This window comes from Egretta garzetta, unplaced genomic scaffold (assembly GCF_000687185.1).
Source record: "Egretta garzetta isolate BGI_Z169 unplaced genomic scaffold, ASM68718v1 scaffold269, whole genome shotgun sequence".
Taxonomy (NCBI): Eukaryota; Metazoa; Chordata; class Aves; order Pelecaniformes; family Ardeidae; genus Egretta; species Egretta garzetta.
In genome coordinates, this window is record NW_009260799.1 from 854238 (window position 1) to 881092 (window position 26855).

Below are 26855 nucleotides of genomic sequence, written 5' to 3' on the forward strand. Positions count from 1 at the left end.
AAGAGTGTCTTTCTGCATTGGGTCTAGCCTGGGTCCGCTACGTGGAGTCTATCTTTGCCACTGAGGCTGTTGCCAAATTGCATATAGCATGTCTGCCCCAGCACAAGGAAATCACACCAACCTCTTAGATGTCCTCAAAATGTCAACCTGAAGGTTTCCCCCACTTAGATATGTCTAATCTTCCTCCAGCCGTTTCTCTGAGACTGGCAGGTATCATTTTGCATCCCTCAGTGAAAATGCTGTAAAGTGTATATGGAGCTGGTTTCCAGCTGTGCTTGTTTAGGTAGGAATATTTTCTTCCACTTGCAGCACGAGCAGCTATTTGAGATTCTTGTCAGAATTTTCTTTTGATCTAGCTTCCGTGTATATAGTTCTTCTGTAGTTGCTTTCAGAATTCATTGTCTTTTTATCCTAAGATGCTTTTTAGCATCTGTCGGAGAGGGATTCTGTAGATGAGTATCTGCACTACCTAACTTAAATGGCATAGAAGTTGTGTTGAGATGAGCTGAGTAAACATTTTTTTTCAACAAAAAAAAGTACTCATTAGCTTTGTCAGTTAAGTCACAGCAAAAATTCCTGTAAAAATTTGAAAAATATTTATATTCCAAAATGCAGATTCTCTTTCCCCAAAAAGAATCCTCTAATTTTAATTTAGTATTCATTGAAGGGCCCTTTAACATAATATATAAAATAATTATATGTAATTATTATAAATAAAATCTAATTTTAAAATAAATTATAATTAATTTTATATATAATAGATATTTTGTTTGGAATCAAAGAGACATTGGTCTGAATCCAGAATCCAGTTCATTAAGATATAAATATCTTGAAATTATAGTTATGTTAGCTCAACATAAAGAATGTTTCTGATTTTGCTTAAAACAGTTACCCAGTGCTGGACGAGCTGGAGCCCCTGGGGTCCACCAGATGTCTTTCTTTGATTTATTCTTCTTTTCTGCTAACCACTCTGTCCACACATGTTAGGAACCGACTATTTGTAGCTTTAAATTAAGTAGCAAAAGAACTACGTGTATTTAATGCCATATCGTTTGTGGACTCTTATCTATAATTAATTCATTTAAAAGCTTGTGACAATTTAGTATTCTGTTACACTGCTGCTATATGTGTTGCATCCTCCTTATTTAAGGATATATTTCTACTTTGGATTCCGCCTTTAATTGCTTACTACGAATGGCTAGGAAGATCACCAGAGTGTATAATAATGTTGATAAGAAATTGTACACCTCTGGGAATCCTGCCTAATATCAAACACTTATCTCTGCTTTATTGTTATTCTCTCGCTTTAGGTTGTTTGGGATATTTCCCCTTTGTCTTAAAATAGATTGTAACCTCTTCCAAATACAGCTGTTGTCTTCTGGTGTCTGCAATCTAGAGTCACAGGGCACCTGTCCTTGGATGGGATTTCTTGGTAGTACTGTAATGTAATTATTGTCATACATGTTTTAATACAGTATACTAAAAATAATTTGAAAAGAATAAAATAAAAGAATGGCATTCAGAGGTGCATCTCTGAATTTTTTAGCAATGAAAAAGCTGTATTGTTTTTCTAAAGGAAAAATGGGTGGTTACCTTCACTGCTCATATAGAATGTGACTTGCTCCATTTGGGTGAGTTATTATTTAAACCCTGATAGGTTCATCACCTACAGGTTACTTACTTTTGCAACATGTTGTGGCCCTTTCCATTTCCCCTGATTTGCTGCCCCTGCAGCAGACTTCTCGTGCTGTCCCTAGCCCTACTCAGTAGCCTGAACTCACCCAGGAGGACAAAAGGAGAAGGAGAATGCCAACTGAGCTGTAGTGTGTCCCAGAAAATACACGACAGCAGCTTTTCGAGGTAGGGCAGCCTGAACCTCAGCTGAATATGGGTCCTAACCCACATTTCAGTGGGGGCAGTGATTAACAAGTACGTAGGCCTTATGCCCTCCACTTTTACAGCAGCTCTCAGGATTTTTTTTAAGAGCTGGATGAGGCAATGGACAGCAGATGAACTACTGCTCCCAAGCCTCCATAAAAACTTGAGTATGCCCATGATGGTCTCTTTTCATGCTCTCAGAGAGCAGAAGAATAGACAGTTTCTGGCTGGAATTGAGTACTACATAGTCATGGTTTAACCCTGGCTGGCAACTAAGCCCCACAGAGCTGCTCGCTCACTCCCCCCTGGTGGGATGGGGAAGAGAATCAGAAGGGTAAAAGTGAGAAAACTTGTGGGTTGAGATAAAGACAGTTTAATAGGGAAAGCAAAAGCTGTGCACACAAGCAAAGCAAAGCAAGGAATTAATTCACTGCTTGCCATGGGCAGGCAGGTGCTCAGCCATCTCCAAGATATCACAGCTCCATCACGCGTAACGGTTACTTGGGAAGACAAATGCCATCACTCCGAACATCCCCCCCTTCCTTTTTCCCCCCAGCTTTATATACTCCACATGATGTCATATGGTATGGAATATCCCTTTGGTCAGTTGGGGTCAGCTGTCCCAGCTGTGTCCCCTCCCAACATCTTGCGCACCCCCAGCCTATTCACTGGTGGGCAGCAGAAAAGGACTTGATGCTGTGTAAACACTGCTCAGCAGTAATACAAATGACAGAAAAAGGCTTTTTACCAAGGCCTGTAGTGACAGGACAAGAGGAAACAACTTTAAAATGAAAGGGAGTACATTTAGATTGAACATTAGGAAGAAATTTTTACGGTGAGGGTGGTGAGACACTGGCACAGGTTGTCCAGAGAAGTTGTGGATGCCCCGTCATTGGAAGTGTTCAAGAGGTCAGATTGGACGTGACTTTGAGCACCCCGAACTAATGAAAGATGTCCCTGCTTGGCAGGGAGGTTGGACTGGATGATCTCTAAAAGCTCTTTCTAATCCAAACCATTTAATTTTTACTTGAGTTTCTGTTAGACTGAGGTTTTTATTTGCTTGGCCTTTTTTTTTCTTTTTTCTTTTAGCATAGCTTGTTGGCTTTTACAAAAAAAAAAAAAAAAATTTCATCCTCTTATTTGCCCATTGGACTCATCACTGCATTTTCTTGAGGGTAAATTTTGTCATGGAAGGATGATTACATGCTTTTCAGAACAATTTAATTTGATGTAACAATACTGTAACTGTTGCTAAATCTTCCAGAGAGATTCTGTAGAATATCCAAATTAAGCACAATAACCAATCCATGTCTGTATTTGAATAGTAGCTAACTGTACTTTATTTTGCATAACGCATTTGTACTATTTTAAAATTAGTAAAAATTATCTGAGAAAAAGGTAGGTTTGTCCTACCAAAGATAAAACCTTTTTTTTGGTAATGAAATATTGTCACATTCTATCTGAGTGCTGCTATAATTTCACAAATGTGTTGAATCGTTATCATGGGGAGCAAGGGACTCTTTATCTGCGGAAGGTCTAGTCAAGAGAGGCCTAACATTAAATGGAGTTAATATACAATTTCCTATAATTTGGAGTTTAACCATGTTGCTGTTGTAGGTGGGCAAGAAAGAAGTCTGTGATACCAAGCCTGAAATCATTTAATCAGGAATGTAAATCAGTTATGTGCTTCAGTTACCAAATGTTGATAGAATTGGCTATGGTAGATTGTTGTTTTTTAATTACAGCTGCTCTGTAATGTTGTTGTGTTACCAAGTTCCAAGAAGGAAAATAGTATAGTATGGCAGTTTGCTATGCCAAATGACCACAGCTACTGCCAACTATAAATACTACCAGGAGTGGGTTCTTCTATAGGATGATAACCACATCCCTAAAGTAATGAATGCCACACTTCCCTATATGTATTTATGTTTGGATAATTTATTTAAATAATGTTCCTAGTACATGCTTTATAGCCTTCTGCCTTTTGCTACACAAATTTTAGCTTATATTGCAGACTGTGCAAGTCATTTGGCAAATGTAATTTCCATCCCTGCATACTAATCGATTTCTTCACAAACACCTGCTATCAGTTATGATAATAAAAATGCCATTCTAAATTGAAAAGGGGCCAAATGGAGCTTCCTAAGGAAATGACTTAAGTGTCTTTCAATGCCTTTAATGTAGTAATGTTCTTGTAGTGCCAACACTTTTTTTGAGCATTTGCATTTTATATAATTTTACTCTATTACATCATTTTTCTGTCTAAATGGTTCCTCATAACCATTGCTACGAAGTAGTTCATAGCGAGTTTGGAGAAGAATTTCTGTGTTTCCTCTCTCACGGGATTAAATCCAGCAACTTTACAGAGTCAAAATCCCTTAGCGCAGATCCGATTGGAACATCTGGCCGCTGCACCAGTATAATTATTAAACGGTTGTATCGGTTCCTATAGCGTCACTGGGAAAATGTTATAAAGTTGGTGGCTGCTTTGCCCTTGGACTGCATGCCAGTTTCTTCCTAAAATATAAGCCTAAATTTAGCAGCCAGATTGCAAGTAGCATTTGAATTATCCAGGGTCGCTTTATGGCTCCTTCCATCCCAGGAAATAACTTCCCAGCAACAGTCTCTGCCAGAACCTAATCATTTTCAGCTCTGCTGGGTCTTGTCTCAGTTCCGAAATGTCTCACTGGCTTTCAGCTGTATTGTCATCTCCCCTGACAATGTCCTCTGTGTTATTTGTAAGGAAACAATCCTTTTTACTGATTTCTTCACATTTTCGTTTTCTTTTAGCTCTGGCTGCCCAAGCGTATGCGCTAAAGGAAGAGAATGATAGTCTTCGATGGCAGCTGGATGCTTATAGGAATGAAGTGGAGCTCCTGAAACAGGAGAAAGGACAGCTCTTTCGAACAGAAGAAAGCCTTACGAAGGACCAGCAGCTGCAGTTCCTGCAGCAGACGATGCAAGGCATGCAGCAGGTATTGCTATGGAAGAAAAGCACGGGTCTTCTTTTTTTAAGAAAGTAGTACTATGGGGCAGTGCTGTACTTAAGACTCTTAGACCCTAAAGGTCCTGGTTTCTTTTCAAAGTCAAAATCTTGCAGATGTTAGATGGGGGAAAGGGGAGGAGGAAGTGGGGACATATTTAGGGATAGTCATTTTAGGAATTCATAAGATGTAAACCTATCATCATTCAAGAAAACTCCTTATGCATGTTTATTTAGGAAAAAATTACTTTGGTAAATCCTCTTAGGGCCATGGTTTAGTGGTGGGATGACGGTGTTAAGTTAATGGTTGGACTTGATGATCTTAAAGGTCTTTTCCAACCTAAACGATTCTATGATTCTATGATCCCCTACTGCTCTCCTCACTTAATCCAATTGGCCCTAATTCTGCACAAAAGCTCAAGAAAGTTTGTCCAGTGTAGCATAGCCAGTACTCTGTGGTGCCTTTTTTCTGCTGACTCTCATTTGAGGATGACTGAGACATCTCCAGCTTGTTCAGACTACTCTTCCACTAACTTGCAAGTGGATAGCAACATCAATGCTATCTCCTGAGCTTTCATCATTTATGCTGACCCATGGATGTAACCTTTTCCTTCAGGCAATTTTTAAGTGGTTTAGTGCAGCAACAAAGCTTTTTCTCTGACATCAGTCAGACAGAAACTGCAATGTGTCCCTGCAGGGGGGCTTTGGTTGACCTTATCCATTCTCCCAGTCTTCTCTTGGTGTCGTACTGGGCAAATCTTGGCAAGCACATCCAGACTGCTCCCACTGCTTCGCCTGACATGTCCACTAACACATAAGCACCCCTCATTCAACATGCATGTGTATAACCTCTATCCTGCCCAGGCACTCGTATTCAGCTGCTACATGACAGAGGCAGTGGCTCACCAAGACACTGGACTGGGCTCCCATCTAGAATGGAGCTTCTCAAGATGTCACTGCAGAGGTTAATTTTGCCTCCTTCATCTGTGCCCTGAAGCAATGTGTGCCCTCTTCTATCACTCTTTGTTAAATTCCAGAAGGGGGCAAGTTGTACCCACTTCCAGATTGTAATAAGCTGGTTTTTAATGTCAAAAAACAGGAGACATTCATTAACGTATGAACTGCCTGGTTGGGTTAGGAATTGCATTGCTATCACAGTACTGGTGGAATCCAACAAGTCTGCAAATCCTGCCTGACACCAAATAACAGAGCACAAGAAAAAGCCTACACATATGTTTATATGAGCATAAACCCCTTTAAGCCTGCAGAGTTTAACAAAATTAGGGCCATTTGTGGTATACTGGAATAATTCTGAATAAAATACTTGAAAAACAGAAAATAAGTAATTGATAATGTGGGAATAAAGTCTTTCCTGAACTTAAAATGAAGTCATTAATCAGAAATACTTGAGGTTTCAGTATACTTTAGATATGCTTGGGGTCTATTCATAATCTTGTCCTTATATAAATGGATACTTAAATATCACTGCCTTCATTAAATTTAACTGCATATATAAATATTGTGCTAAATTTCAGGCTGGTGCTAATTCTCCATTAAAATTAGTGAAAGGTGGGCACAAAATACTACTAAATCAAAATGCTAGAGCCCTAACACTCATTTTGCATTATTACAATTTCCTACCTGGGGTCTGGATGGAGGATAATCAAGTCTGGAGAATATAAATAGATGTCTGTTATAACTTCAAGCAAATGTTAATAATGCAAGTCAATAACAGGGAGCGACTGACTTATCTCTCTGTTCAGCTAGCAATGGACACTGTAGTCCCCATTCCCCTGAGAGTTTCTATGTTCGTGACAATTTTGCTGTGAGGTTCTGAATTTTTCTAGTTTGCCATCTCGGGGTCAGGCCTACTAACTCCCAATGGGATATAATTAGAGATGGCCCAAGGAGCTGGAGAAGACACTGCAGATAATCCAGCCTGACAATATGCTGAGGAGGGCAGCAACACAGCAGCACGGGAGGTGGAGTTCAGAATATTTGGTGGGAAATTAACAGTCAATTAAGCTGGATGATGGCTTTGGATGTCAATGATTAGCCATAGTCATGACATCTCCTAACCTTTGTGCTTTTCATGCAGTTCATGCATGAATATTTAGAAATAAACCTTTGATTTAGGTAGACTCTGTTTTATCTCAGCTTGGTCTTGTAAGTGTTGAGAGATGACAACCTTAGCTGAAATCCATCAGTGTAGCAGGTGCTCAGCATCTATGGAAATCAGTCTCTCTATGAAATATTAAACATATAGCCAGGACTTGAGTAGTAATAATTTAACAAGAAGACCTGTATTCCCTTTTATCCTTTTGTATATATTAAAATTAATTTCAGACAAGGTAAACTGAATGCCATTGAATTCCTGAACCCTGCATATATGTAAGCATTAAAAAAATGTATTCTTCCTCCTTCTTTCCTCTTCATTCTTCCCCACCTTTTCATACACCTCTTCTTCTAACTTTGAAAACTAGAGAACAAGTGATTCAAGCTGGAGCCTGAAAAGCAAATTTATCTGAGAAAAAGTGGATGCATTTTCAGAATCAAAAAATTTTTGTAAGCAGATTTGGTGCCAAACAATAGCAAATAACACAACATCAATGTATTTTTAATGTGCTTCTACCATCTGGACATTTTTCGGGATTCTTTCCTACATTTTCAGGACTGATGCAACAAATGTTTATTTTCTCTTCCATCACTCCTACTGATCCAAAGTAGCATCAGCAAAATCACACAGATGTTTGCTTATGAAGTATACCTTATGGGCACTAGCAGCAACCTGCTTGTTTATTGTGTCTAAAGAAGAAAATCCTTTGGACTAATGACATTGAACTTATGGGGTTTTTAGTCAACTTCCTCCATAAAACTGTGTCACAGTTTAATTTCATACCCACTGTGAGATCTCAAACAAATGGAAATAATGTCTTGTATCCATGGTAACAAATGAGATACACTTTACCTGATTTTGAGATGGAAATTGAATTAACTTGTCACTGCTACATAGGTGGTATTGCCTTCAATTTATTCCTATATGAGAACACACATACCAAGCAGATGACTTCTCAAATGGCTCTGTTTTTCCAGCAGTGTTTGGTATTCTCTAACAAAGTCTGTGATCACAAGGAAAGACATTTTAGTTGTAACTATTTCTACAATACTTCACAGCACAGCTGTAAGATTTTTTAAAAATCTTGTCTCTCTCTCTGAAATGTTTTACCAGATACATGACTATAGTAATGCAGAAAATATCACCTAGTAGTGTTGCTTAATGCTTGCCATTATAAGACTTGGTTTTCAGTAGGTATATAGTTTCTGCACATTTTAACCATTTGGGTTAGTGTATTCCATGTGAAGTAGCAAGCAAAATTCTTTTGAAAAAATTCTCATCAAAATGTCTCATCCATTCCAAGAACAAAGCACGAAAACCATGCTTTTCTTGTTTGTTGTCCACCAAAGAAAATTCTTGAGGAAATGCGCTTGCCACCTTCATGCTTTGAAACAAGGACTCAGAATTTGACAGTGAGTCACTATTGAATTAATGATGCGGTTTCCATATCCTTTATAAAAATCTTCCTGAAATTGATAACGTTACGAGCCTTTGAAAAATGTCAGTTTGCCACATAGGAGATGGCACTTATTAGCATATACCCAAGTAAATTTTAGATTTTTTACTGATCACCCAGGGTTGTTCATGAACCACCTCCATAGCACAGCCACCACTGCAATTTTTTACTCTTCAAGTTAGTCCCAAGTCTACAGAGCACACCTCCTTTAGCATGGATCTCTAATTGAACAAGTTAGCTCCACCTTTTCATCAGGCTTAATTGGCCAAGGTGTGGGGCCATGCTTGCATAGCTGTACTGATTCTTCAACTGGTTTATTTGCCAATAGACTGGTAATTCTGCACAGTGCTGCATTGCATCATAGAAATGTATGATAATGATTTTTCCTGTCACAACTCCCTGAGCATGATGGGCTGAATTTAAGCTCCTGCAGGCAAGGAAATCCCTATTTAAATCAGGATTCCACCTATGTTTTCACCAGAAAACGTACACAAGTGCCTACGATTCTACTGTTGCACATGCTGGGGTGTATTTGGGACATTTAAGAGGCACCTCATTGCCCCAGTCCCCTAAAGAGACCGATGCATTAGCTGAGCTGGCGTTTGTACTCCTAACGCACAGCGACAGCACAAACTCCCCTTTGTTGGCGGTGATGCATTAAAGCTTAGCTATGGGGTTATCGCATGAGCAGGAGATGCGCGGGGGTGCTTATCCTAAATTTGTTAGCTGAGCTGGCGTTTGTACTCCTAACACGCAGCGACAGCACAAACTCCCCTTTGTTGGGGTTATCTCATGAGCAGGAGATGCGCGGGGGTGCTTATCCTAAAGTTAGTGCTCGGGGTGGAAAGCAAGAACAATAGGAACAGTCGTGGGTGGTAGGCATAGGGCTGACATAAAGGCTGATACAGTGCTGCGGGTGCCACCGACTCTGTTAGCTCAGGATGTCTCGGCAGGAGACCAAACGTGTTCTGGCCCTGCTGATGACCCACATGGGTGTCACTCTGATGCAGCGTGATGAAAGTCTTCTTTTGTCTTGTCTTCTTTTTTTCCCCAAACAGTATCAATTTCACTCGCATAACAATGCAGATTGTGAACCTGAGCACTCAGAAGCCAGGAATTGTCAGAACTACCGCCTGTGTATTTTGCTTCGTATACCTCAGAGACCCTTCCCCGTTCGGTGCCGCAATCAGAGAGTGCACAGTTAATCATTACCTATTCAATACCTTCCTGTACTTGCTGTTCAATATGCAACTCAAGGTCTTACTGCAAAGGCCACATTGCTCCTGACATTTCTTACCTACTGAGGACTAGCTTTTGCAGTTTACTAATCATTTAGCATGTAAAATAAATAGCACACGCATCTGAGACTTATACACCTTTTTTTCAAAGGGCTCTGATAAATGCCAGATGACTAGCAATCATTTCAGGCTTTCAGTGTTCATGCAGCGAAGGACAGTTCGCCCTGTCATGTGCCTCACCATTGGGGTTGGGAAGGTGAGAAGAGCTGCTGGAGTGCATGGCAGCTCCCTCCTTACACTCACTGCGCCCTCGGAGGAGGATGGGCAGGGTACGCATTTGGTGATGAGGGCCGTGGGGTGAGCACAGCTTCCACAGTACAGTCACTGGGAGCCAGGTTAGGACCCTTTTGTCTAAGCTGAGATGGCACAAGGGTCATGTCTCAGCTTCTGAAGCAAGATCATATACCTCTAACGTATAGTAACCATTCTGAGCAGAAAAGCCAGAGGTAGCTAGTGTTGGCCTCACCGTGCTGCCTTTGCAATGCATTGGATTTCTACCATTCCCTCCCACCGGAGAAGAGCCAGTCCATTTTCCTATGTCCTCACTGAGCTGGCAGAACTTTTTTTTTCTACAAGCAAAGATGGCATTGCTCAGGTCTTTCCTCTCCTATCATGAAAAGTAGTTTTTTCTCACACAAGTAATGGAAGAACTGGCTGTTCCCATGCTCCACTCTCTTTCAGTGGGAGCAGCGAGGAAAAGCCCGTTTCTGTCCAGGAGGTTTCAACAGTTACTAGGGTAGGGCATCATGAGACTTTTTTTCCGCATCACTCTTCTAACCAATCTACCACCTATTAAATTCTAATAAGCCTCAGCTGGCATTTAGGTCTGCAGCTCTCAGATCCTTCACAGATGTTGTTAACTGTCACAACCATTCCTTTCTCTCACACACAAACTTTCCGAAATGTCAAAAGTCACAGACATATGTACAGATACATTGGCTGAAAATTGGCGAATCTGGTGCCATGTGAGTCCCGTGACCATTATAATAATCATTTACCTTTAAATATACAGGTTCTAGTAGCAGGTTAGCACTGAAATTAAAATCATTGTTGAATAGATGGAGCATGTTACAGCTATATTTATTAATAAAGCCTAAATGCAGGGGAGATTGGGAGTCTTTTTTTGTTCACCTACCTTTTCCTCACCAAACATCTATTCAGCATATAACCCGTCCAATATACTTATGCACAACTATGAAGGGATTCTTCTCCAAATGCAGTATTAAAGAGAAGAGTAAATAAAAGAGATGATAAAAAACATTACCCTGTGTATTTGCGTTTTACCTGCTGAATAAACAGACCAGAAATAATTAAGTTGGGAATGTTTTTTATTACTACTCTTGCATTATGAATCTCATATCTTTCTGTTTTCCTAGAAAAGTGGTACTGGAGTAGCAATGGCAATATTGATCAACACTGACAATTTTATAGGGAATGGATACAAGACAAGTGCGAGTGACTGGACCCAATGTCCAGATGTTCACTTCCAGGCCTGTCTCTTCTTCTCTCGCCCTATGGTTGATATTTGGAAACTGGTTAAGAAATATGTCTGCTCCTGGGACAGAGAGAAATGTTCCAATAAGTATTATTTTTGTTTCCCTGTGCTTTTTAGCACTCTATATAGTACTGTCCACATTCAAACTTCCAGAAAATACTTACTCTTTCTGTTTATATTAAAAAAAAAAGAGCAGCTGGCAATTAAGTGCTAATTATTTACCAGATCTCAGACAAGCCAAATGGGTTCTCCTCTGTATTTAACAACCTTAGCTTATTGAAAGTAGTGTTTAATTGCCCACTTCTGCCACCACCACTTCAACAATATTAGGGGAAGTGTAAATAAGTGCCCACAGATGCTTTAAGCACCATATTCTCAATAGCTGTTCTAGTGGTAAGATGGTGGAGGGTAGCATCTTTTGCCTGCTGCCACTGGTAAAGCTAAACTGAGATCGGTAGCAAGAATAAACACTTCAGAGAGATAATTGGGTGCACACATTTTATTTAAAATATGGAAAAAATCAACTAATATCTTCATTAACATGCTTGTGTAGTCTAGTGGTGATGAAGGACAGATCTCATAAGTTTTACAGTCCAGTGATTTTACATGAATTCTTTAAAAGATGCTAAATACTAGCATTGGCTTGCTGATTACATAGTTTCCAAATGTGTTTGATGCTATCATTACTAGGAACTCTGCTTCCACTACTAGGATTTGTGTTTCAATGGGAATTACACTAGGTAAATTGATTCTCTTCCCTAATGTCATTCTAATTAAAACGTGTCTTTTTATTCTCCTTCAAACAATGTAAGTCAGAAGGTACTTCTGGAGGTCACATACACCACCCTCTGTTCAAAACAAGGGCAGCTCTGGAGTTGTTTCAGTTTTGCTCAGGACCCTGTCTGGCTGTGTTCTCAGTACCTTCAAGAACGGAGAGTCCACAGCTTCTCTGAGCCCTTGCTCAAGTGGTTGGCCACCCTCACTGTGGAATATTTTCCTTATATGTAGAAATGTTCCTTGTTGAATAAGTTTCTATTTGCCCTCAGCCCTTATCCAAGAAAAGCCTGGCTCCATCTTCTCTGTAACCTCACTTTAGGCAGTTTCAGTGTGTCTGTGTATATCTGTCTGTCTTCTCGTTTGGCATATTTCTCGTGTTCGGTCCTGCCTGCTCCTACTCGGAGTGCCATAAAGCTGTAGGACCTCAGCAGCCAGTCTAATAGCAGGGGGAGGGGAGGGGAGCATGGCAAACGTCTCCCTAAGGAAGGAGCTGGACCAAGTTCTTCAGTAGTGCCACTGTACACACTCACCTATCAAGTGTGTGTCCAGCTCCCCAGCCCCCTCTGAGGTGGTTAACCTGTGGAGGCGACATGTTCATCATGGTCTTTGCCTCTGGCCAGAGAGCCAGGAACACTCACTTTGGAGGTGAATGCCCAATGAGCAGGAGCTGGGCTGTTGATCCACGTGCAGCTCTTCACTTAGCCCAGGGCAGGGGGGTCAGGGCTTGGACTCTTTCATCATTGCAAACCCCATGATCCATCCATATAATGCCATCCGCGTAGTTCCTATGACACCCGAGAGCTGGGAGGGATGAGAAACATTGCACTATTACACTGCGTTTCTTTTTATTCCCTTAAAAAAATCCACAATCATACTCTTTATTTTAATAATACCTTGTCATACATTAGGATGGTGTGTAACGTTGCCCTTAGGGCTGCAACATGGCTAACTTCCTCGAGGGCTCATTTCTAAAGCTTCTTTGACTTGTCTTTCACATTCTCCTGTTTCCTTGGTGATTTGTCTGGCCTCATCAGCGTCTTGTTGCTAATGCATATTTGCTCAGCTGGGAAGTCACTTTCTCATTATTCAAGCCTGCCATGTGCTGGCCATTTGTGATAGGAAATCTTGTCTGTCTTACAAAAAGAGAAAAACACTCTTCCAGATGGTCTGTGGAAGTACTGGGAGAGGGATTTGTATTTTTATTTTGCAATTGGTTGTGTACCTGAGATTTCATTTTGATTCATTATTTCTTTTACTTCTACCTAAGGAGGATTCTGAAAAGAAGCGTTTACTGTCCTTCCCCTCTGTATTTGTGAACAGCTTCTAAGAATTTTGAAACACTTATTTTCCTTGCTGATTTTTGTCCTTTTCCACTTGGCAAACTTTAACTTCTTTTTCATTCTATAAAATAAAATTAGAAAATACACAGCACGGTTTTATTCTGGGGGGAAAAAAAGCTAATAAAACCTCAGAAATTGCTAGCATAAGTGAGTGTTTTAATTTTTAGGTGAACTCTGCCATCCTTTCAATGCCTGTGATTTCATACTTTTTAGATCTCTGACCCGAGTGTAGTTTAGGGGAAAGGGCTGCACTTCGGCAGAAGTGAGAACTGCTTCCCGGGGTTACTGTTTAGTGTGCAAGCCTTGGTTTCACTTGGCTGGGATACAGCCTGCTTATTTGAGGCACGTAAGTTTTGCCTTCATTTTAGACACCTAGTGAATCAGATCTCCACATTTTTCCTTTACAGGGATAGATTCCCTATAGGTAGTAAGAGGAGAGTAACATAGAATCATAGAATCATAGAGTGTTTTGGGTTGGAAGGGACCCCTAGAGGTCATCGCCCAACCCTCTGCAGTGAGCAGGGACACCGCTAACTAGATCAGGTTGCTCAGAGCCCCGTCCAACCTGGCCTTGAACGTTTCCAGGGATGGGGCCTCCACTACCTCTCTGGGCAACCCTCATTGTAAAGAATTTCTTCCTTATATCTAGTCTAAACCTACCGCGCTTCAGTTTAAAACCAAGCATGATGCCCCCAAACATTATGTGGGTAGGAGAATTCAGTTCGCCTGAGTTCACTAGGTGTCTAAGATGGCCATTCAACTGAGTTAGGCTGTGTAAGACCATCCGTCTTTGACTGATATAGTCATTTCAGAAGAGCTTGCCACGGATCTTTTTTGGACGGTCTGCAGCTACTCCAGCAATGGGAGGGAGAGTCTGTGCCTCCTTCCCGTGGCTGAGCAGGCTGGGTTTGCTGAAACTGCCTGCACAACCTCTGATCAAAGTCGGCGCTCCCACCTCAGAAGCATTCTCTTGTCTGCTCTTCTTTACTTCCCTTTCTTTCAGGTCTTTGTAACCTTTTCATACTTCGTTTCAAGCAGCTGTAGAGAAAACCATAACCAAAATAGCGGGGGCAGGACCATTCAGCAGTGTAACTGCTACACTTGTGGCAAATGCTGGTTTTCCTTTTTCATTATTCTGTCAGCCTTACAGTATCTTAAGTACAGCCTCAGGCCCTGTGGTCTCTTCTGATCTGCCTCCCTTTTCTTAGCACGCTAAGTTGATGGTTTCATGCTGGAAACCACGCTTTCCTTCTGAGACCCTTCTCTGTCCTGCCAGGCTCGGTGTGTGACCACACTTCTAGATATGTCCATAATTTATATTTAATTGTACACATGTAACGCTGCCTTTTGGGCAGAAATGAAGAACCGTGGGCAGGGAGGAAGAGAGAAAAAAGAAGGAGTATTTCATGGCTGCACAGTGGTACACAACAGCAAGCTATTACTTTCCCTTTAGGGCTCCTCATATATTTTGAGGCACTGTGTGTTGTTCGGTTGTTAGCATTCTTGGCCACACTGGCACGGCATTGTACACAGTCTGAGTAATTCAGCTGGCTTCAATAATGCCATCTATATTTAATGTTTCAGAAGCTGTGAAGATTGGTTTAAGATGGTAATTTTCTGTCTGCACTTTTGGGATCTACGCAATATGGGCGGTACTGAACTGTCTCTGACAGAGATTCATCATTGGGGGTGGGAATGTGTGAAAAAAACAAAATAAAACACACACACCCTTCTGCCCTATATAAAGAAATTAGCCACCTGCTTGTGTACGGGGAGGATTTGGTCCTCATGAATGAAGGAAGCGTAACACTGGAAAGTGTTATTTACCATTTCTATACAGAGCAGCTCCAGAGCTGCCACTGGAAACAAGAAATGTGTCTTGCATTTTTCTCTCGAAAATGCATCTGGAGAGACAACCTGTAGGTTAATTCTCTTTCCTGTCTCCTCTCCAGAAATGCCAGTAAGAGGGTATCAGTGATGTCTACCAGTCTGACCTGGATCTACTACACGGTTTCATCTCTTAGGGTCAACCTGGCAGCCACGGTGACAAGCAGTTTTGGTTGCAGGTAGACCAGCTGAGGTTCCAGACTGGTGGAGCTCTAGGCTGGTGCAGGTACCTCCCTCCAGTGTCCTCAGAGCTTCAGGGGGAAAAGACCCTTGCAAAACTTGCAGGGGACCCTCAGAGGCCCAAAGAAATACATGCTGAGGACCACTGGAAGACAACAGAAGAATGAGCCAGGTATTTCCTGGCTGTGTAACCCAGTTACTCCTTTGCCTGAGGAATCTGGGGAACTGCTGTTCGAATGCTGTGGCTGTGCCACAAAGTTAGGGACATCAGGGCTTAAAGGCAATGGCCAGAGAGGTGAGACAAGGTTGAAGGAAGGGACACTTTGATAGCTGTGCTGGCAGTAGCTGTGAGACAAGGCAGCAGGACATAACAGGTGGGAAGCAGGATAGCAAATGCTGCGTGGGTGGGTGGGCACGGGGGGAAGCTCTGGCAGAACCACAGGATGAGATGGCAAAGTAGGTGGAACAGTATCAGCACAAACATTAAAACCAAGAACAGGTTTTTTTATTTTAGTTGACTGTGGTGTATAGTTGCAAGTAATCTGAAGGGCAGAAGAAATATCTATAGGATCAATTTTTAATAAGCACATTTATGTGAAAAACAAAATAATTTTGACTAATTAAATACCATCATCTTGGCATCATTCATTACAAACTTTATGGAGAGGCTGTCTGTTAATAAGCAGGCATGACAGCAGTACCTGTTATGAAACTTGCCTCATTCCTGCCAGTATAAGATCATTTTCCCATTTGCTTCTAATTTTGCCAAACATCACGTGTTTGTGCTGAAATTTTTCAGGCTGTTCGTCTGTCTTAGGCTGATATTTTTTTTGGTCAAAGCTATTTCTTCATTTCCGAAATGAGGCTAGAAGGGAAAAATATGCTGTTTGGCAGGTATAAGTCCTTGTTACAACTTCCTGGTGGTGGCATCAACCACTCAGGAAAAAGAAATCTCAGAACCTGACCCATGCAAAATGAGCAGGTTCTGCAGCTTTTAGAGATAAATATGTGGCAGAGAAAAAGAAAGAAGGTTAACCCCCCAGGGAATGGCTACAAGGTTTAAACAATTCTGACATCTTTGGGGGTTGAATGGGAAGGTCCCAGTCCTGTGAAGGAAAAACCTTATGTGTGACTGGGAATACAGTACCTTAGTTACAGATACTCTGTTTTCCGCCCCCGTGAAAATAAGACCCATTTGCTGTCTTTGAAAATATGAGCCTCTGCACATGCAGTAAGCCTGCAGTAGTTGACAGTTTAACCATTAAGACTGCTGGAAGGTTTTATCTCATATCAAGTGCTTTGCAGCTCATACTGCAATCAGAATGCACACTCTCTTACCCTGGGGAATCTGAGCGTGTTGGATGTTTTCCTGGGATTCCTGTTCCTGGCTGGGCCAGAGCCAAGTACAAAGATGCAGAGCAGGGAGCATCTCTCTCTCTCGTGCTCTCCAGAGAGTGTCTTCCACACCACTTCCTCCCATGCTCGGACAGTTTCAGAAAAATTGCCTCAAACACAAACCAGAAAAAGTCAGAATCAAAGGAAGAGGGATATAATTAGACTAAATCACAGAGGGAGATCGCAGTGGGAGATGTGAAAATAAAACAGTGGAAGTTTGTGAGCTGATCTGTGGTGTGTAAAACTTGGCCATGGAAGAGCCATGGGGAGGGGGCAGGTAGGATGGGGAAGGAGATTTCCATTCCAGCAGAAGTGTAACAAGTTCGACCCATAAGTGAAACTTGGTTTCCCATTTGTAACAGTCATGCAGTAGTGAAAAGGCTTTCCAGGGGAAGAGATGGACTTAAAACTCACTTGGGATCTTCCAGATGGGAGTTTTTTATTGTTCAGAAGCATGGGGTCTAGGGCTTCCCCCAGAAGCTGTAGTAAAATCTCTGAACCAGGATGAAGGTGCAGTCTGGATGATGGTGATGTTCTCCTTGGATATGCATGTCTATTTACTTCCTTCAGAGGCTGTGGAGCAATGAAGATATCTTGTGAGGTCCTCCTCAGACTCCCTAGTACTTGTAGCACCACACTGAGACAGCGACGATAACCAAATTCCATGCTTCAAGGTTTCAGCTGATTGCCCGGAGATGAAAAGAAGGGCTTCCCCCTGCCCCGCCCATACATAAATGGCTAGATGCATTCCTGGCTTTGTGTGAGGATCGTTTCATTCTTTTTGGCTCCTCCCTTTGAACCATCAGAGCCTGGCCATACTGGTGAGACATAACTGCTCAGAGAAGACTCTGAGGTGGAAGGCAAAGACTCTCTTAACAACCCTTGCCATGTTCAGGTCTGTAAGGTCAAACAGGTTGCAGCTGGGAAGGAGAGGACATTTCACCAGCCCCTATTAGGTGACACATCTGCTTACCAAACCCCAGGTGTCTCAGCTAGTGACCCATGAAAGGGCTTATGCTGTCTTTCTGGTGTCTTGTATGCTCTGCTTCTCTTCCAAGGATTGGAATCCCTTCTTTCTAAATTGCAGACATCAGCTAGAGCTATCCTGGGTGAAGCTTAATGGTCTGTGATAGCAGGAAACTACACAAGGTGACCAAACAGTCCCTTCTGGGCTAAAAAGTTACAAAATGTCTGGAAAGCTGTAAGTGTGCTAAGAACCTGCATGGATATCAGTGTGTGACATATGACAGTATACACAAATTCAGCGTATCTTCTAAAAATGTAGGGACAGGCCTACATGACCCAATGCAGACCTGAGGTGGCAATACATCTCTAGTCAGGACACGCCAAACTAGAGCTTCCAACACAAAAGTTGGTTGGCCAGGAGCCTCAGTGGACAGACCTTGTTATTTCATGTAAAATACTGAGATTTATTTGAAATGCTCTTGTGCTGTGATAGAGTGAATACACTGACCTGAATGTCACTTGAAGGCCCCCAGGGAGCAGTCCAGGAGGCAAGATCCATCAAAAAGCTAACCCAGCTGGACTGTAGGCTGTGTGAGATATAATCAGATATATACCCATATGTATTTTTACTTCAGTGGCTGAATTAATCCATCATGCTGGTGTTCACTTACAACAGAAATACACTACCACTAACTCCATCAGTCCCTGAAATGTCATCTGTTTCCAAGCAGCTCTGAAAGCAACACTGGTGCCACGTCCTTTGATGCCTGGGACTTCCAGTGCAGTGGAACAAGGCCAGGGACTATTTCTAGATTTGCTATCCGTAACTTACCAAGATGCTGAACACCTGCAACATCGGTTTGAGCCAGAGTTACCAGGCCTAAGCAGAAGCATAAATGAAGCTTTAGGTGCTTAGATACATAGTTAGATCAGTAACGCAAGTTAGCAAAGCAATTACTTGTTCAAGTAGTCCTTAAAAAGGAGTGTGCTTACAAGCAATATGTTGCCCCAGCAAATAGGTTCCTTCCTTGATCACTAAGTAAAAGCACCACAAACTCCTTTTTAATCTCGTGTTTGTCTCCTCTTGCTCTTCAGCAGTGTCTAACATTCATCACATCAATACAAAAATACATAATTATTTCAGAATTAACTAAATCTACTGACCTGCTCTTGACAGTCATAATAAATCTATGCAGAACCTAAAGCTAGCCAAGACCAAGGGTTGTGGGCTTTTAAAGATGTCCCTACATCCCAGAATTCTCCTCATAAAAATAGGTTTGGGTCATAGCTTTTTGTTTTGACAGTTCAGATCAGTAGGCTTCCTGGCTGATATATTGATTGTAGGGCGTCAGTCTTCCTGATCTAATAAAATTTCACAGCGCAAGGGAAAAAAAAAGGAAAGCTTTTGTCTTCTTGGCAACTCAGTGTGAAAGCTTTCCAGAATATTGCTTTGCATAGAATGAAAATGGCTGTGGGCCAACGACTAATTATATTAAAGGGCTGTGCTTTTAAATTATTTATGTACCATAGTGTTTACCCTAGTGTTATTAAAACCACCGCATATACTTCTACAAATAAGACTGTGGTTCAGATGAATGTGACAGTCACTCTGTGGGTGATATACTGTGCCAGGAGTTTCTACTTTAATGTAACAAATAGCTTAACACACATTAACTGATGCGTTACTCGTGGAGCGCTGCTGCAGAAGGAGATGCAGATGAAAATAATTTACCTCTGGTCCATTTAGACAGAGCAGATTATGCAACAATAATAAATGTAGGAGCAGACTGCAAAGCATTGTTTGAAATGAGGTTTTATCAAGCTATGGATTTAAAACCGCTCTGGATCCAGACGATGCTAACCAGAAACTTCTTTTGTTTATGCAGCAATTGCTGAGCATACAGGAGGAATTAAATAACAAAAAATCCGAACTGGAGCAAGCCAAGGAAGAGCAAACACATACACAAGCGATGCTTAAAGTCCTGCAGGAACAGGTGAGTGTTTCTGGTGGGAGAAAAATGCTGGCTTAGGCAGGCTAAGAGGATGGAGGGCTCATGGCTTCACCTCCAAAATCCATAGGTGTCTGACCACAGAATATGCTGTGAGCAAGCCATAACCTTGTTTGGCCTGTGTGTCTGCTCTGATTAGCATTTGTGAATGCAGCTGAGGCTAACAGAGTTAGGAACCCTTGTTTTATACTATCCAATATTGAATTTCATGTCTTGAGTAAAATTTCCTCTTGCGTTATTCTACATAGCTATCAGTAATGCGTGGTTTTGCTCTGAATTAAAAAAAAATGTTGGGAGAGTTAAATATACCCGAAACCAGCTCTTTCTTTAAAGACTAGTATTGGGAAAAAAAGAGAGCTTGGCATGTGCTATTCATGCGGATATGAGTATACAAAAAACTTTATCATAATGGCATTAAAAAAGTTGTTATCAATGCACTTATTTAAGTGGTGAGAAGCAAACCTCTGTAAATCTGATTATCACACCTCCTTTGATGCTAAGGTGTTCTATGACACTGAGAAGTATGTTTGATAGTATTGTTTTATAAGCATGGTGAGGTGGATAGTTACACAGCAAAAAGAAAATCTGGTGCTAAATCTGTAAGTCTGGAGACAAAACAGTGCACTGTGTGCGAGCACAATGTGCACAAATACATGTGGTCTGTGACCATGTCGCTTGGACACACTGAAATCACAAGTCCCCACCTGTGTGGCACATTTGAGACCTTATTTTAATCCTTTCTCTATAAATTTTGAGCTAAAATATTTAGTGACTTGGTTAAGTATTTGCAGTTTAAAAACGGTGGCATCTGAATCGCTTAGATGGCAGAGATCCAAAATGCTGGTGATTCTTATGTTCAAGATTTTTCAGCATGTATGTCTGAATGTGTCTGCAGACAGATTTATGCATTAATGTACATATTGGGAAAAGTAAATTATGCTTATTTCAGATCTTTTTAATGCTCATTGTGAAAGCTGTGACATTGTTCCACATCTAACATTTGCCTTTGAACATATCTGGTGACAAATATATTCTAGAAACTAATAATTTAGATTCTGGAAAAAAATAAAGTTTTAATGTTCAGATCATAGAATCATAGAATCATAGAATGTTTAGGGTTGGAAGGGACCACTAGTGGTCATCTAGTCCAACCCCCCTGCAGTGAGCAGGGACACTGCTAACTAGATCAGATACGTGTTCATAGCACTTTAGATTACAAAGATAACCTAAATGAGAGCTGATGGAAGACCATGTTACACAAAGCATCATGAGGACGAATGGATTTGGTAATGACAGAATCTTTATAAACACAGAATCTACCAAATTTCTTGAGTTAATTGCATCTCATTTACATTTTTATATGGGATTCAAGGTATAACATTGGGGGGTTGGACTAGATGACCTCTAGGGGTCCCTTCCAACCCAAAACATTCTATGATTCTATGAAAATACTTTAAAAAAAAGAAAAGAAATAATGAAATTTCATGAAGTTATTTTATATCTTGGTAGCAATTAAATGCTGAAAAAACTTATAGAAAGATCTTACAATACTGGGCCCCAGTAGGGACCACCAGGGCAGACTTTTGAATCTCTGCAGACTCCTACTAATTGCGAATCAAATGTGCGCTCATGCTAGGCAGACAGGCGAAACAGTAGCTGAAAGAAAGGCAGGATGGATCTGCATTTCTCTGGAGAATTAGCTCTGAAACATGCCTAAGGCCAAGACTGTAAGTAGCCAGAATTCCTAAGGAGCGCTATGCAGTCAGTGTGCTTCTCCAACAACCCTGAACCAGTTCCAAAACTTTCCAGAGCAGCAGAAGCCCTAGCAGTAATGACCCCCACTTGCCAAGGCTCACAGCATTCCTTTACAAGCATCACAGATCATCTGTGTGTTTTATCCACAACGGGTATTGAAAACCATCCTGCGGAGTCAAGTAAATATGAATATTTCTTTTGAAAATAAATAGCACCAGGCTCCTGCCTCGATTTTATGACTCAGTTTTGTGATACGTTTGCTAAAAATCTGCCTTTTCATCTCAAGCTGGCAGAGGGATCCCACCCTGCCTCGCCACGGGAGTGCTTGCACAGAGAGATGCAGCTGTGTCTGAGCACGTCTGCTGGCTCAGCAGCATCTCGCATGGATCCAGTTGCACAAACCCAGCCATGTCCAGGCTGGGATGTCCTGATGGGAGACGTCCTGTTTGCTCATGCACCGTGTTGCATTACTGTAGCCAAAAGGCTTCTGGATGAGATCTGGCCCATGGCCACCCACTCTTTTTGTCAGAGGGATTCACCCACGCTGGTTTGTGTCAGACCTACCCCCTGCAGCATTAGATGCATCAGAGTCTTCTAACTCCTCAACCTTTCTCCTTTCCTTTCAGGTAGGCCCTTGGTTGTTACTGGCATTAGTTCAGTGTGTTGCCTCAGCATGCTCTCTGCTGGTAACATCACATTCACCACTGACCTGTGATGGAGCCTGCTTAGGGGGTAAGGCACGTCCTGTTTTTCCAATATTGTATGTTTTTCTGAGGTTCCTATTTCAACATTTCACTATTTACGATGTGAGAGAGAATATAATTTTAATTTTAATTTAGAAAAAAACAATATTGGAAAAAAAAGGACTTTACCCCTTTAGCATGTGGGAATGCAGCTGCACATTCTCTACCCACAAGTTTTCCATCATTATCTCCACTGGTTCACCTCCACCTCCTATTTCAGTGGTCCTAATGTAGATGTGGATGCTAGCACCCTCTTGCCTGGGCTCTGGCATCCTTTTCTGAGCACGGCAGTCAATAAAAGAGATGCAAAGGCTCAAGCATCCTGTCTGTGTTAAGAGTTAGATGAACCGGTGGAGCAGTGCCAGGGTGGCAATGGTGGGAAACCATGGTGAGGTGAAAGGCTGCCAGACCAACATAGGCTAGAGGCTGAGCCCACTCTCCTGTCAAAGGTGCATGTGGCTGATGGGGAAAAGGTATGTCACCAGCAGAACGCATGCGGAGCATTGTCCAAGAAGCCGGCCATCACCAAGGGGTGATGGCACTTTATCAGCCTGGAAAAGGAAAGGTGAAAGGTAAGTCATGAACAGCACTTCCCGAGCACTCAGGACATGGCATTACCGTGCAGAGCAGTATTACATACCCAAGCATGCTCTCCTGACCTCATATTCAGATGAGTAATTCAGCTGAACTCAAAAGGACTGCTCACGTGAGGTGAATTTCTATAATGAAGAATTGGCAGAATGGGGAAATGTCTCTTTTGGTCACACTGTGATACAGAAATACCTGACTTTGGTCCTTGGCTGGAAGTAGCCCTCTTGGCTCATTCCTACCAGCCATCCTCACAATGAGATGGTTTCACAGGATTCCTTTCTTTCTTTCAGTGCAAGGGAAAAGTAGCATCCATTGGAAATGCATCACCCTGCTGTCAGTGTAAATTGCAGATTTTTCGAGGGTATTGAAATACGAGCATCAGTGAATTGAACCAGGACACCTGATGAGTTTGCAGTCCCCAGCTATCCTTTGTACTGCTTTATCAGAGATTGCCACCCCTTCCCTCTCCATCAGGACCAGTTTAGTGGCTTGAGCAACAGCTCCTGAACTGGTGCAGTTGACAGCCCTGTGTAATAAGGTACAGAGAGACCGTGGCCCGCTTACCTTAATTGTCAGATTGGAAACTGTGAGAAGCCAGGAACTGAATCACACGCAGTTTAGCTGTTGCTGCCACATGACGAAAAGATGATGGAGGTAACCTAGCCGTCCCAGGGTGGTAGTCCGCCAACGCTTCTGAGTCAGATGCCTAACTGAAACATAACAGTGTTCCATTTCACCTGGATTTTAGGACTGTTGTCACTCAGGATCACAGCCGCATCATCAACAGTTGCATCAAGCCCAGCTTCTTTGGCAAAAAATGAGGAATGCAGAGGAAAGTTCTGTTTCTTGTTCCCCATCTCCCCCCCACCGTAGCTATCTGCTCTGAATTAAATTAGAATAAAGGTGTGACTCTTCAGAGATTTACCTAAAGAGTAAATGGTTCTGAGCACTTCATTTAAGTGTACAAACCTGCACAGCATATAGGTTCAGGAGAGCTGTGGTGCCTCCTCCTTTCTGTGTTTGCTCAATCACAGGATGAACGACTGCATATTTCACTGTGGCTCGAGACATGAGCTAGGACATTCCTGAAATCTCTTGGGAATGATTTTTACAATCCTCGATGTAATCCTGGATTTTCCCTAAAAAGCTAATTCAGGAGGAAAAAAAAAAAAAGGTCTTGTTCAGATCATATATTTGGAATAGGCAGCGCCTCCTCAGTTCTTCCTGCCACTGGTTAAATAAAAGAACTGTTCTCTTCACCTCCTTTTCCGTCTTACCCAGGAGCCACGACAGTTATTTAGATGCTTCCTCAGGAAGGAAACATACAGTAGCACTTTGGCATCTTAAACAGCTCAAAATATATCATTCAAAAGTAATCATTAGCAAAACACTATTTAGCTAGTGGCAACTTGCAAATATTGTAAAGTTTAAATTAATAGCAACAAGAATGGGAAATGAAATCATTTATTATTCTTGAGAGTCAATTCTGTGCACTTTTTATGCCTTGAAACTACTTTCTAATCTTATTATTTAAAAAATAATGACCCAGTCTTATTATTTTCCTTTTTTTTTTTTTGCCAACCTATCAAGCCTTAAGTATGTTGGTTTCAAAATGGTTTGAGAAAAAACTCATTAGAATTATATGCTCCATCTGTTTTTCTCATTGGAAGCTTTATAAAATGCTCCTTCAAATAAATCAAAGATAACTGTGTGAAATACTCAAGTAATGTGCTTGTTTTGTTCTGTTTTGTTTTTTGTTTACTCTTTGCAGTTAAAAAGCGCCAAGGAATTAGCAGAAATCAATGGGCATGATGAATCTCAGGCAAATGTAGGTACAGCTGTCTATGTATAGATTTAGATACCTATATATGTATGCATGCACATGGTCTCAAATTTACTATTTATGTCTTAAAGCTGATAGAATGGCTGAATGATTTGCACATCAGGTTTGAAGTGCCCGGTTGTTGGGGTTTTTTTTCTGAAGCCATGGGTTCAAATCCCGGCAAACTTCATTTCGAGGTAGATAAATTGGGTTCCATGCAATTTACTTTGTAGGATTTATTTGGATGAGACTTTAACAACCAATGTCCTACTTGCTGTATGTGGGTGTTAAAGATACCATGGAAACGACTGCAAGAGAAATGCTTTGCCTTAGTGTCCTGTCCAGGATTACTCAAGCTACAAAGTTATACCGTTTGTCTCAGCGGCTGCCACCTTGCAGCTGGGCAAGTCTGGCCGTATTTCAGTTCCGAGTGAAGTGATTCATATACACATGTATAATTTGAAAACAGTTAATTTGCACAAGAGGGCTAAATTAATTCATTGAGTCATTATTTTGTCCAAAATCATTAAAGGACTTGTTAAGGTCATGTTTTTTAAAACCTACTGCCAAAAAAAATTGCTTCTGTTGTTCCCTTAATGATTGTAGTCAAAACAGCAATCTGAGTAAGGGGAGAGAGGAAAAAGGAAAACTTTCCAGCTATGTTTGTCATCCAAACCGTTCAGCTTTGCGCTTTGTCATAGACATATGAAAATTAAAACTGATTATATACGATATCTTCCTCCTAGTCAAGAGAACTAGCAACACTCTGAACACTAATACATTTTAACATCTATTTTAGTCAGTGTGTTGCCTAATGGCACAGCCAGGAAAGCAGTTTTATTTTAAACCTGAATGGAAGGCTCAAGTTTTGTGAACTGCTTTGTGATAAGGAAATGTTGCCCTCTCTTTTTTAATCCTTTCCTGGATCTCACTCATTGTGCTCTGTTTCCGCAGTGAAGTCGATAGAGCCTCGTAGCTCTCAGCATTTGGACAGGAGACATTCAATATTGTCTGATAGCTCGAACAAATCTGCAATTGCAGTCTGTCTGCACCATGTCTCATTGCCCCTCTGAAAGATTCTGTTTGCAAACCAAAATAAAGACATTAATCCAGTCGTGATCTTGAAATGCTCACATTTGCTATCTAAAAACTTGTCTTTGTACAACAGCTGGTTGCAGGTTTCCTAAAGGAATTTATAAATGTAAGAGAAACTTTCTAAAGGAACTTGCTTCCCCTCCAAAAATGTAGCTGAAACAATGTTTTGCAAGACTGAAATGTTTTAAAGGAAAATTACCTAAATGCTTCAACTTTTATCATTCTGGCTTATATGAAACTGGATAAAACTGAAGAGCCTGGAAGTTTTATTTTTATATAATATAAAGCTTGAAATAGCATTAAAATGAAACATTTCAATTGTGTAAAGAGAGTGTTTCAGTACATCGTTCTCAGATCCCTAAACCAAAGTATTTCAGAATCTTTGGTTAATGGTAAATTTTTCAAAATGTAATGCTTTGTTCTGGTTTGTAAATACAGGAGTTGTTTAAATGCCTGAATTTTCTGTAGGATAGAAACTCTGTTTTCTGCCCCTCTTTGCCACGAGCTCTTCCCATGATGATCTCATAGCAATATTAGACTCCTGAGAAAAGAAGTCAATACCTAAATTAATGGTGAAGAGGGAAACCAGACAGCTACAATTATCGAGTCAGAGTTGCAGCCATGTATTCAACAATTATGCCACCATGAAATCAGAGAAGGCATAGCAGCACAAATGGAAATAGAGTAATCGAGGGAAAGAATGGGTGTGAAAGCATTTGCTACAGTAATGAGCTTTGTAAAATGGAAGTTGAGGTACCTTTTAAACAATTGCCATTTATATCAAATATGTAGTGCTCAGGTGTTGTGCCTTGCAGGTTGTCTCTCCACATCTATTCTCAGCAGACTTCATGGTTCTTGCCCTTGGCCAGTGTGCAAATCTGGGATGATCAAAGAGAAAAAGGCTTGGTGGCTCCTACGTGGTTGTTAGTGAACTGTGATGCATATAATGGGATTAGGACATATTTGTTACAGTTGACAGGTTGAATTCAGCGAATTAAATACCTTTACATGCAGAGCAATAGTGGGAGGTGTTGGTAAGGAAAAATGGCGATGTATGTCTATATACTGA

At 41.2% G+C, this 26855-nt stretch overlaps 1 protein-coding gene across 1 annotated transcript in view; it reads left to right on the forward strand.

Annotated features, from left to right (window-relative positions):
* Positions 1–26855, forward strand: part of ENOX1 (ecto-NOX disulfide-thiol exchanger 1) — a 137638-nt gene that overhangs the window by 89974 nt on the left and 20809 nt on the right. The window contains exons 8-10 of the mRNA XM_035902198.1: positions 4669–4853; positions 19658–19765; positions 24641–24697. Of these exons, the coding sequence (XP_035758091.1) occupies positions 4669–4853; positions 19658–19765; positions 24641–24697 (350 nt within the window). The remainder of the gene's footprint in view (positions 1–4668; positions 4854–19657; positions 19766–24640; positions 24698–26855) is intronic.